Below are 13,034 nucleotides of genomic sequence, written 5' to 3' on the forward strand. Positions count from 1 at the left end.
ACGGCAGTTAAGACTCCAGGGGAGCCCCCTCAAGGTGGGGTGAGGGGTGGGCAGCAGGGGACTTAAAGGCCTTTCGGTTGTGATCGAACACGTATGGACGAGGGACCAGTACGTGAACTTGAAGTTAGTGTGAGGAGGTGAGATATATTTTGTGTCAACCCTTTGGTTCCCAGGATGCTACGGGGACAGGGACCTTCTCTGTGGCCCTGCTCAGCCCCGGGCTGTGTATGCAGCTGCCTCCTGGCTGCCCTGACCTCTCTCTAACAGGCATTTCAAACCTGAACCCTTCATGTCTCCATCTTTTTTGTCTTGCCTTTTGCCTGGTCAAGGCACCTGTGTCTCTCACTCCGGCTCCAGAGCCCCCTGCCACCCCAGCCTCCCCTGCCTCCCCGGCCTCCCTCTTTTCTGCCTTAGACCAGTCCGATTCCCAGGGAATGTGTACTCGCCCCCTGGCAATCCTGGCAGAGACCTTAACCCACTGAGCCACCCAGGCGCCGCCCTCCCCCCCCCCCCGCCTTTTTTTTAAACTTCAAAATAACTACTTCCGGGACGCTTGGGTGGCTCAGTCATTAAGCGTTTGTCTTCTGCTCAAGTCATGACCCCAGCGTCGTAGAATCGAGTCCCGCATCGGGCTCATTGTTCAGCAGGGAGCCTTCTTCTCCCTCTGCCTGCCTGTGCTCTCTGTCTTTCTCTCACTGACAAATGGATAAATAAAATCTTAAAAACAAACAAACAAACAAACCAACCAAAAAAACCCCCAAAGGGCTAATTCCTCCAACCAGGTCATAATCCAAGTCTTCTTTTTCTAAAACATCACTCTGATTATGTCTCTCATTGGTCAGACCCTTCCAGAGGCTTCCTGTGAAGGTGTTCCCACAGCCTGGTCCCCACAGCCCCCAGCTGTGAAGCCCCTTCTGGCTCTGGCCCATACTGGCTCTCTCCCCCCGCCCTCCAGAAAGACTGCTGTGGTCCGAAGGTTTGCGTCTCCCCATAAATTCATATGTTGAAATCCAAACCCTGGTGATGGCGTTAGGATGAGGGGTTTGGGGGAGGCGCCCCACCCTCATGAATGGGAATCGTGTCCTTACCCAGGAGACCCCAGAGGCCTCCCCTTCCCCTTCCACCATGCGAGAACCCTGCCTGAGGTTAGCAGCCTGGAACCTGGAGGAGGGAGGGTTCCAGCCAGACGCGGCTCATGCTGGCGTCCCGATCTCAGACTTCCAGAAATGTGAGAACTATGTTTCTGCTGTTGATAAACCTATAAATGTCTATGGTATTTTGTCGTGGCAGCCGAAATGGATGAACATACAGCCCTTGGGAGGGGGTGTGGCTGCCGCTCATGTCTCGGAGGTCATGGTGTGTGTGTGGTCATGGCCTGGTCACCTTTCTTACCCCTGCTGGTGCCAAGTACAGTGCCTGACACTTGTTAGTGCTAAGTAAATGGCAGACCCTGCCCCCTCCTGAAGTGCAAAATGAAATGCTCAGGCATCCATCACGGTAAGGTCTTTCCGTGCTGATCTCTCCTTTCTTGTCATAGTGTCTTGGCTTGTCTCTTCCTCAGCCTTCATTTCTCTCTTTCTGACTCCGTGAGCTTTCATGGGGGTCTGGTCCCCAGCTCTGTCCTCTTGGCTGTCTGTCGATTCCTTCACCTGGACCATGGGGGCTCTGGAACCAGCAGACCCCATTTGCACCTGGTCCTAGTGCTGCTGTTTGTAGGCACATGACCTTGAGCCAGTTTCCTAACCCCTCTGAGCCTCACCTGGAACACAAGAATCAGCTGTGGCAAGCAGGAGCTGAGATTCCCACCCTTGGCATCGTGCCAGACATGTGGTGAGGGCCTGCACCTGTGTTGGTGGGAAGCATTACTGTTTTAAACCTGCAGCTGTCCCTTCATGTCCCTTTATTTCCTCCGCTGGCGGCGGTGGTCTCTAGAGTAGGGTTCTGGAGTCTTCCCTGACCAGCCTCCTCCCTGCTCCCTGAGCCTACCAGTCCTTGCCTGGCATGTTGTGTGCCTCACATGTCTGAGGCTCTCTCCCCTACCCCAGCTGGAGTCCCCTTTCCTGCCTCCTTCTTGAGGTCTGCTGCAGGCACCTTCCACCAAGGACTCCTGGCCCCTCGGTGGGGATGCCTGCTTCTTCCTCTCTCAGGTCCTGAGCTGATTTTGGTTTCTTTCTGCTTCATGGCCTGGGCACTGCCTCCTCCTCTGAGCTGTCAGTGTCTTAAGCCTGAGTCTAAGTTTAATTCCTCGAGTGGGTTTATTATGTCCTTTGCACATCCTAGTGACTCAGCATGTGGGTTCAATGGGGGAACAGATGCTTCAGAGTTGTGACCTTCGCAGGGTCTGTGTACAACGGGGGTGCCGCCTACTGCTGTCCCCTGTGCTGGTGCGGATGAGGAGGGATGACACCCATAATCACAGGGTGCCTCAGTAGTCTGTCCGGACATTGCTAATCCATCCCAGTGCTCCTTCCTCCTTGCCGACTTGGAATGTGGCCTCAGAATCTTCCTCAGGAAAGCTCCCCTCTGTCATGGCCCATCCTTTGAGGAGACAGGTGACAACCAGCTCTCCTTACCCCATGTTATGGAAACATCATATCAGCCTCCCAGCAATGATTTCTTTGTTTATTGATTCATTATGAAGAGCATGTTTAGATAAAAAAAAGGAGTTGGCTCTTTTTTAATTTATTTAATTTCTTTTCAGTGTAACAGAATTCATTGTTTATGCACCACACCCAGTGCTTCGTGCAATGCGTGCCCTCCATAATACCCACCACCAGGCTCACCCAACCTCCCTCCCCTGACCCCTTCAAAACCCTCAGATTGTTTTTCAGAGTCTATAGTATCTCACGGTTCACCTCCCCTTCCAATTTCCCTCAACTCCCGTCTCCTCTCCATCTCCCCATATCCTCCATGTTATTCCTTATGCTCCACAAATAAGTGAAACCATATGATAATTGACTCTCTCTGCTTGACTTATTTCACTCAGCATAATCTCCTCCAGTCCCGTCCATGTTGATACAAAAGTTGGGTATTCATCCTTTCTGATGGAGGCATAATACTCCATAGTGTATATAGACCACATCTTCCTTATCCATTCGTCCACTGAAGGGCGTCTTGGTTCTTTCCACAGTTTGGTGACTGTGGCCATGGCTGCTATGAACATTGGGGTACAGATGGCCCTTCTTTTCACTACATCTGTATCTTTGGGGTAAATACCCACTAGTGCAATTGCAGGGTCATAGGGAAGCTCTATTTTTAGTTTCTTAAGGAATCTCCACACTGTACTCCAAAGTGACTGCACCAACTTGCATTCCCACCAACAGTGTAAGAGGGTTCCCTTTTCTCCACATCCCCTCCAACACTTGTTGTTTACTGTCCTACTAATTTTGGCCATTCTAACTGGTGTAAGGTGGTATCTCAATGTGGTTTTAATTTGAATCTCCCTGATCGCTGGTGATGATGAACATTTTTTCATGTGTGTGATAACCATTTGTATGTCTTCATTGGAGAAGTGTCTGTTCATATCTTCTGCCCATTTTTTGATATGATTATCTGTTCTGTGTGTGTTGAGTTTGAGAAGTTCTTCATAGATCCTGGATATTAGCCTTGTGTCTGTACTGTCATTTGCAAATATCTTCACCCATTCTGTGGGTTGCCTCTTTGTTTTGTTGACTGTTTCCTTTGCTGTGCAGAAGCTTTTGATCTTTTTTTTTTTTTAAAGATTTTATTTATTTATTTGACAGACAGAGATCACAAGTAGGCAGAGAGGTAGGCAGAGAGAGAGGAGGAAGCAGGCTACCCGCTGAGCAGAAAGCCTGATGTGGGGCTCGATCCCAGGACCCTGGGATCATTTCCTGAGCCGAAGGCAGAGGCTTAAACCACTGAGCCACCCAGGCACCCCGAAGCTTTTAATCTTGATGAAGTCCCAAAAGTTCATTTTTGCTTTTGTTTCCTTTGCCTTTGGAGACATATCTTGAAAGAAGTGGCTGTGGCTGATATCGAAGAGATTACTGCCTCTATTCTCTAGGATTCTGATGGATTCCTGTCTCACTTTGAGGTCTTTCATCCATTTTGAATTTATCTTTGTGTATCGTGTAAGAGAATGGTCAAGTTTCATTCCTCTACATATAGCTGTCCAATTTTCCCAGCACCATTTATGGAAGAGACTGTCTTTTTCCCACTGTATATTTTTTCCTGCTTTGTTGAAGATTATTTGACCATAGAGTTGAGGATCCATATCAGGGCTCTCTACTCTGTTCCACTGGTCTATGTGTCTGTTTTCATGCCAGTACCATGCTGTCTTGGTGAGCACAGCTTTGTAGTAAAGCTTGAAATCAGGCCGTTTTGTTTTTCTTTTCCAACATTTCCTTAGCAATTCGGGGTCTCTTCTGATAGCTCTTTTAAGAATTCTTAGTAGGCAAGATGAAAGGTTTAAAAGTTTTGGGAGGTACCCTGTGGGTTCAAGTGTATGTCTTAAGCATGATGGAAGGAGAAAAGGATGGAGAAAAGGATCCATCCAAGGATGCCTTGGAAGGAGAAGGATGCTGTGGTAAGCTTCAGACTCCTTAACAGAAAAAGGAGCTGGCATGAGACGATGTGGTGGGTAGAAACCTATATCCTCTTGAAGGAGGAGGCGGGACCACAGTAGTTAAGTTGGAGGGGAGAAAGACAGACATTTTTGTGCAAACCAGAACAGAAAGTTTGGAATGGGAGTTCCCAGGAAGAGATGGGAATGTTATGAAGCAAGTTTCCATTGTCTCGCTGACAAAAGCCAACAATTAACAAAGGGCTTTTCATCTTTCTTCCAAACCCCAGTACACCACTTGAAGCAAGTGGAGGAAGTTTCTGGAAACCACTGACAAGCTTCAGACACGTTAGGAAAAGCAGTTTGAGGAAGTGAGCTCTTTCACCTAACCTGTATAATGACCAGGTGAGAGGATATTCTGGTCTCCACTTGACAGATAGGGGAATTTAGGCTTGGGGAGGGGGTCAAGGTCACATAATCAGTAGTGGAAGAAGCCGGAATTTGAGCCCAATGTGGTTCTGAAGTCTGTAATCTTTTCCCTACACAGACGGATGGGGCCACATCTAAATGCTTTGTGTCATCTTATTTGCTGGCAGTGAAGTCCGTTAGAGATCATGGAATGCATGATGATTACATTTTTTGAGGTGGTGTTTGTGAAGGGTAAGAGGTCTGTGTTTAGCTTCATTTTTATGTATGTGGGTGTCCAGTTGTTCCAGCACCGTACGTTGGAAAGACTTTCTTTGTTCCATTGTATTGCCTTTGCTCCTTTGTCAAAAGTCAGTTGACAATATTTACTATATAAAACTGACTATATAAAAGTCAGTTTACTATTTTTTTTATTAATATATAATGTATTATTAGCCCCATGAGTATAGGTCTGTGAATTGCCAGGTTTATACTTCACAGCACTCACCATAGCACATACCTTCCCTAGTGTCCATAACCCAATCACCCTCTCCCTACCCACCTCCCTGTGGTAACCCTCAGTTTGTTTTATGATTACGAGTCTCTTATGGTTTGTTTCCCTCCTGATCCCATCATGTTTTGTTTATTCCTTTCCTACCCTCCAAACCCTTGACGTTGCCTCTCAACTTCCTCATATCAGGGAGATCATATGATAATTGTCTTTCCCTGATTGACTTTTTTCACTCAGCATAATACCCTCTAGTTCCATCCACAATGTTGCAAATGGCAAAATTCATTTCTTTTGATGGCTGCATAGTATTCCATTGTATATATACCACATCTTCTTTATCCATTCATCTGTTGATGGACATCTAGGTTCTTTCCATAGTTTGCTATTGTGAACATTACTGCTATAAACATTTGGGTGCACGTGCCCCTTCAGATCACTACATTTGCATCTTTAGGGTAAATGCTCAGTAGTGTGATTGCTGAGTCATATTTTCAACTTTTTGAGGAACCTCCATGCTGTTTTCCAGAGTGGTTGCACCAGCTTGCATTCCTACCAACAGTGTAGGAGGGCTCCCCTTTCTCTGTATCCTCGCTGGCATCTGTCATTCCCTGACATGTTAATTTTAGCCATTCTTGACTGGGTGTGAGGTGGTATCTCATTGTGGTTTTGATTTGTATTTCCCTGATGCCGAGTGATGTAGAGTACTTTTTCATGTGTCTGTTGGTCATCTGGATGTCTTCTTTGCAGAAATGTCTGTTTGTGTCCTCTGCCCATTTCTTGATTGGATTATTTATTCTTTGGGTGATGAGTTTGATAAGTTCTTTATAGATTTTGGATACTAGCCCTTTATCTGATATGTCCTTTGCAAATACCTTCTCCCATTCTGTCTGTTGTCTTTCGGTTTTATTAACTGTTTCCTTTGCTGTGCAAAAGCTTTTGATCTCAATGAAGTCCCAATAGTTCATTGTTGTGGGCTCTTCATTCTGTTCCACTGATCTTTTTGTCTCTTCCTTCACCAAACCACACTGTCTTGATTATTGTAGCTTAATAGTAAGTCTTGAAGTTGGGTAGTGTCATTCCTCCAAATTTGTTCTCTTTCAATCTCATGTTGGCTATCCTGTGTCTTTTGCCTCTCTGTATAAACTTTAGGATCAGTGTGTTGATATCCACAAAATAACTTGTTGGGATTTTGATTGGGATGGCATTGAATCCATAGAACCAACTGGAAAGAACTGACATCTTGACAATATTGAGTCATCATATCCATGAACATAGACTATCTCTTTATTTGTTTTTTGACTTTGTTTCTCAGTGTTTTGTGATTTTTCTTGTAGATCTTATACACATTTTGTTAGATTTATACCAAAGTATTTCATTTTTGGGGGTGCTAATGTGAAAAGTGTTGTGTTTTTTAATTTCAAATTCCGCTTGTTCATGACTGGTATATAGGAAAGCAGTTGGCTTTTGTATATTAGCTTTGTATTCTGAAACCTCCTTGTAATCAAAGTTTGCAACCACATCTTTCCATTGTGTAGACCTCATTCTAGCTATCCCTGTTGTTGTGATGCCCTGAGTGTGACCTTGGACTTGTAGGGCTCTGTACCCCTGCTCACAGGTTACCCTGCTGGTATTGCCCTTGTCTGTCATCTCTGCCTGTTGAAACCTCACCCATTGATCCAGAACCCAAGCTGTCTGAAATCCCTGGGGATGCTTTTCCAGTACCCTTCCACAGAATTGCCTGTCCTCTGGGTCCTGGTGACACATTGGTTCCCATCTCGAGTTTAGCACCTTTCATGTCCCCAGCCTGTACTGGAGCAACTTGATTGTTGTTTGTTCTCTTCCTCTGCAGCTCGCCACCCCCCAGGGGCAAGGATGGGGACTGACTCATCTGCTGCTGGGGTCCTGGGATAGACAGCACTGTTCACACGTTCAGAGACTCGGCCACGGGTAGCTGGATAGAGTTGATCATGCTGAGCTTCAGAGAAGCCGGACCACTGGGACTTAGCCTTAAGCAACCTCACTGTCTTAACTTGTTTGGGAAACCTTGGAGTGTCACAGAGGAGACTCCATCACTGACATTTCTCTGTCATCCACATCGCCTGTCACTCAGGGGGTAGGGAAATTAAATTCACGCAGCGAGGCTGGCTTTTAACTCTTAGTGCCCTGTTGACTGTTGTCACCACTATCACAGCCTTCTGTGAGCATCCAGTCTCTGCTCTGGCCCTAGATGGGAGAGAGCCTAAAGGAGACTGAGCATTTTTTTTTTTTTTTTAAACCACAGATGCGTGGCTTCTACTTTCTAACTCTAGGAACTAGTTGGCTTCAGGGTCTCTGTGGTGCCCTGAGGCTGGCCCTACAGTGCTTGTCAGAGTCCCCAGAATCTGTCCTTTGTCCTCGCTGAGCTGGATACAGCCTCTCTCCCAGGACTCTGCTACCGTTCTCTCCTACCGTTTCCTCATGACTGGGTATTATGCTTCTCCAATCAAAAGCTGCTGGTTTCCAGAAGGCTGATTCTGGTTTCCTTTTTTTTTTTTTTCTTTTAAGACTTGGTTTGGAGGACAATTTATTTTAGGCCTGTTAAATTTGATTTCACTTCCCCTTCGCTGTTATATATCCTTACCAGCTTCAGATACATTTTGAAAAAAAAAAAAGAAAAAAAAAAAAAAGAAAACCAAAAAAAAAAAAACACCAAAAACCAGTTCAATCTACTTTGTGACAACTTGTGTGACTAATTAATGCTCTGCAGAACACCATGAAACTTGCAAGGCACCACACAAATGCCAAATCGTAACATGTGTCCTGTTTGAAACTGTCTTAGCAAATTGAACATCTGTATTATAGTAATAGACTGTATTAGTAAATGGAACATCTTTTATTGATTCACCTTGTTAAGCAGGAAAATAATCCTTATGGCTTTATAAACCTCCTGTAAGTTCTAGTAGGTGCCATTTCAAACATGATTTTAATTGAATAAATGAAGGCAGGTGTCAGGCATTTAATTGGCCCTTCTCTCTCAGCCAGCTCAATCAGCTTTGGAACTATTGTTGATGATGTAATTTACCAGTGAGATGAAACTGACATGTCTTTGGGGAAGAGAGGCTGGCTGGGCAGAGTTCACGCTTAATCACTGACTGATGTCGTTGTAACCTGGTCTTCACAGAATTTTCTACGAAAGTTCCTCAAGGAGCAGACAGAAATAGGGAAGAAAGTGGTAGCAAACTTTACCTCATTGGCCCACAAAATTAGTTGAAAAGTCTTGAGCCTTATATAAGTATTCAAGTAACTCTTGTTTTCTGTTCCATGTTATTTTCCTACACATCTTCAGCTAAAATGATTGGACTGGGAAGGTGCATCTTTTCATCATGTGGCTCAGGCTCAGATGTGTGGCTTGAGAAGTTGGTGTAAAAATGACAATTTTTATAAGAGCGGGTGGAAAAAAGATACCAGAAGAGAAATTGTGGTACATCCAGACAATGGAATATTTTTCAGTGCTAAAAAGATTTTTGAGATCTTTAGCCAGGCAAAGACAGGGAGGAAACTTAACGGTATATTACTAAGTGAAAGAAGACAATCTGAAAAGACTGTAAGATTCCAATTAAATGACATTTTGGAAAAGGCAAAAGTATAGAGACCAAAAAAAAAAAAAAAAAAAAAAAGTCAGTGGTTTCCAGGGGTGGAGTGGGCGGTGAGAGCAGGGGTTTAATAGATGGAGACCAGAGGACTTTTAGGGCAGTGAAAATTACTATGCATATGATAATCTTCCATAATGATAGATGCATGTCATTGCATATTTGCTCAAACCCATAGAATGTAGAACAAGAATGGACTGTAATGCAGATTATGGGCTTTGACTCTGATGTGTCCGTGTAGGTTCATCTTTTAACAAATGTCCCCACTCTGGGGCAGATGCTGACACTGTGAGACGTGATATGTACGGGCATGTGGGAAGTCTCTGTACCTTCCTTTCAGTGAACCTAAAACTGCTGTAAAAAATCATCTTAATTAAATAAAAACAAACATGCAAGAAAACAACCAAAGTAACTTTGCTGTTTAAATGGAATCCCTAAGCAAGGACAGGAAGGCTGCCCAGCTGAGAGGCAAGAGGGAGAGGCTATGACTGGATTTGCCTTTGGAGTGGCCACTCGGTAAGGATGGATCAGAGGGGGAGACTGAGGCAGGGGACCAGGTGAGGTACTATCCCAGTCTTCTGTGGTTGGTGACAGGACCCTGCTGGCATCTGGGGCTGGGGAGGAGGGGACAGAGCTCATCGCGAGGCAGCAGGTGGAGCTGGTTGATTTGGTGGCAGCGGTGTGGGTGGGGCTGGGGGAAAGAGGGGACAGCTGACATTTATCAGCTGTCACCGAGCGCGTTTGGCACACCGGGCTCCGTGGCGGGTGTTTCACACCCCATCTTCATCGGAACTTGTCAGCCATCTCGGGTGATCAGTTTGGGCAACACTGATGAGGAGCCTGGGGCTTTGTGTGGTTGTGGCTTTTCCAAGGTCATCTCTACCATAGCAGGACTGATGCCCAAACATGGAATGGGCAGAATCCAGAAGCTTCAGGGGCTGTCTAGACTGGGATGGGGCAGAAGTGGGGGGAGAAGGTATCTCTCTTCCTTCTGCAGGAGAGCCTCCTTATTCAAAGTCACCCCAACCCCTGCATGGTTCACACCATTTCCTAACCCCTCACTCATTTCTGGCCTCTGCGAGAGAGCACTGCACTTGCAGTCCATGGCTTTGGGGGTGGACCCAGCTTAGCCCCCCCCCTTGCTGGCTGCCTTCAAGCTACTTGCTGCTCAGCGTGTCAGTGTCCTCCTCAGAAAAACACAGGCGGCAGTTTCACTGTGAAAAGGGAAAAAAAATCATAGAAAAGAAGACAGTGCCAGGCCTAGTGCAGAGAGCGGTAAGATTTTGTGCTCATGGGGCGCCTGGGTGGCTCAGTTGCTTAAGAGTCTGCCTTCAGCTCCTCTCATGATTTCAGGGTCGTGGGATCGAGCCCTGTGTCAGGCTCCCTGCTCAGCAGGGGAGTCTGCTTCTCGCTCTCCCTCTGCCCCTCCCCCTGCTCATGCTTTCTCTCAATCAAATAAATAAAATCTTAAAAAAAAATTAGAAGATTCTGTGCTCAATGCCCTTTGATAATGTTGGATTTGACTGCATGGGGAGTTCTGAGTTGTGGCATGTAACTGGACTTTGAAAAGAAAATGTGATTCTTTTCCATCAATTTTTTAAAAAGATTTTGTTTATTTGATAGAGAGATAAGCGAGGGCAGGAACACAAGTGGGGGTAGGGGGAGAGGGAGAAGCAAGATTCCCACTGAGCAAGGAGCCTGATGGGGGGGCTTAATCCCAGGACCCTGGGACCATGACCCAAGCCAAAGACAGACTCACGCTTAACGACTGAGCCCCCCAGGCATCCCTCTTTTCCGTCGAATTTTTCTGTGTTGGTGTGTAGCGCTTTTTGCCCAGTCTCATCCGGAGATGCACTTGTAGTTTTGGAGGCGGCAGCAGGCCATCTGTGAAGACCTCAGTGAAGTCCTCTTTGGGTGAGAGTGGCCACTTGGTCCTGGTCAGTGCTCTCAGAGAACTAAGCTCTAGAAACATCACCTTCTTTGCCCACACGTACTTGTCCTTTGCACCTTGACAGCGGCTGCACTCCGTTGAACCCGCCCCGCGGTGGCCTTGGCTGGCTGGCTCTGCGCTCCTCTTCATTTTCTCTTGGTTTTCTCCCTAGTGGTGGCTGTGTACATAAAGGAGTCCTGGTGGCCCACTGAAGACGTCCTGCGAACCTCTGATCCTGCCAGAGAAGGTCTCTTGAAGGTGAGGTGGTGTAGACTGGAACAGATATTGCGAAACAGGTTTTAAAGTCAGTGTGTTGATTATCATGTTAATGATCGAAAGCACTTGGCCTCTGTGGACTGGTCTTCCAGGGCTGCAAGAAACAAAGTTTCACAGATGGGGTGGGGCGCGGTGGGGGGGACAGCGCTGAAACAACAGAAAGGTGTTGTCTCCCAGCCTCTGAGACTATGCCTGAAATCAGGGTTCCTTCTGAGGGCCATGAAGGAGACTCTGTTCCAGGCCTATGTCCTGGCTGCTGGTGGCCTCAGTAGTTCCTTGGCCTGGAGATGGCCTTCTCCACGTGTCTTCACATCATCTTCCCTCAGTGTGGGTCTCCCTCTGTCCAGATCCCCCCTTTCTATATAAACACCAGTCATTTTGGATTAGGACCCCCCCATGACCTCATCATCACTTCATCATCTGTAGAGACTATTTCTAAATAAGTCACATCCCCAAGTACTGGATATTAGGTCTTGGAACATCTTTCCAGGGGATGCAATTCAATCTAGAATGCCCTGCCAGTAAGGAAAATAGTAATAAAAGGCTGTATGCTGCAGACATCTGGCTATTGGCAGATCTCTCTTACCTTCCTGAGTGGTCTCTTGTGTCTTCATTTTAAAACTAAATCCCCTTCGTCTCTCTAGTGTGTAGGAAAATTTTTGCTTATTGTGTCCAAGTATTATTTTTTTGGTACTCACTCTGAGTCAGACATTGTGTTAGGTACTCGCCTATGTCCTCAGACTCTTTACAGGGCTTATCTAATTTTAGAATCCTCAAGGTACTGTTTTGCAGATGAAGAAATTGAGGCTGAACCACACAGCTAGTGAGTGATTGGGTTGGACACAAACTCCAGTCTCTGTGATGTCAGGCCTGAAGGTCTTGGATGGGCTGTGGCTTTATGGAGCAGTTGTAAAGCCAAGACCTAGGATGGTAGGGGTGAGGGCAGGTGCCACAGCAGCTCCTCAGAGTCCCTGTGGCGTCTGCTCCACTGCAGATTTGATGATAAAGGTAGTAACTAGTGTAGAATTTAGACTATTTGCCTCATGTCTGCCCATTTTCATTTGATTGACATATTTATCTTAATTCCATAGGTGCTTCTTGGCAGTCTTAAAATGGTGGATCTGTCTGTAGTGGTATGGAATTCCACTTGACCTCCCTCATTGGGACCTACAAATACTGAATGAATGACCAGTATTCTTCTGGGTCTGGTTTAGAGAAGGATTTGATAATACAGTTTTTTCCTCCTCGCTTGAATGAATAAAAAAAAAAAACAACAACCAAATTCAGTTTTATTTTCCCTCAAACAACAACTTTATTGAGATACAATTCATGTCCTATAAATTTCACCCTTTCAGTGATTTTCAGTATTTGCACAGAGTTGTGCCCCAGTCACCACTCTTGAATTCTAGAATGTTTTCATCGTCCCCAAAAGAAATCCCTTACCCATCAGCAGTCACCCCTCATTTCTCTCTTTGCCCAGCCCCTGGCAAGGAGTCTGCCTGTGTGAATTTGTTTTTCCTGGACATTTCCAGCCCTAGAATCATATAATATGTAGCCTTTTGTGTCTAGCTTCTCTCACTGATCATTCGACATTCACCCACACTGTAGTGTGTGTTAGAGCCGCATTCCTTTCTATGGCTGGATCATTTCCCACTGCATGACTCGAGCATGTGTGCTTATCTGTATATATGTTGATGGACACGTGTTGTTTCTACCTTTTGGCCATTACGAATAATGGCACCATGAACATTTGTGTAC

At 45.9% G+C, this 13,034-nt stretch overlaps 1 protein-coding gene across 3 annotated transcripts in view; it reads left to right on the plus strand.

Annotated features, from left to right (window-relative positions):
- LOC309867540 (protein FAM169B-like) overlaps nt 1-13,034 on the plus strand; it is an 87,341-nt gene that overhangs the window by 36,928 nt on the left and 37,379 nt on the right. For all 3 annotated transcript variants that reach the window (XM_082736491.1, XM_082736492.1, XM_082736493.1), the window contains one exon: nt 11,173-11,258. In XM_082736491.1, coding sequence (XP_082592617.1) covers nt 11,173-11,258 — 86 coding nt within the window. The remainder of the gene's footprint in view (nt 1-11,172; nt 11,259-13,034) is intronic.

This window comes from Mustela nivalis (genome assembly GCF_964662115.1).
Source record: "Mustela nivalis genome assembly, chromosome: 6".
Lineage (NCBI taxonomy): Eukaryota > Metazoa > Chordata > Mammalia > Carnivora > Mustelidae > Mustela > Mustela nivalis.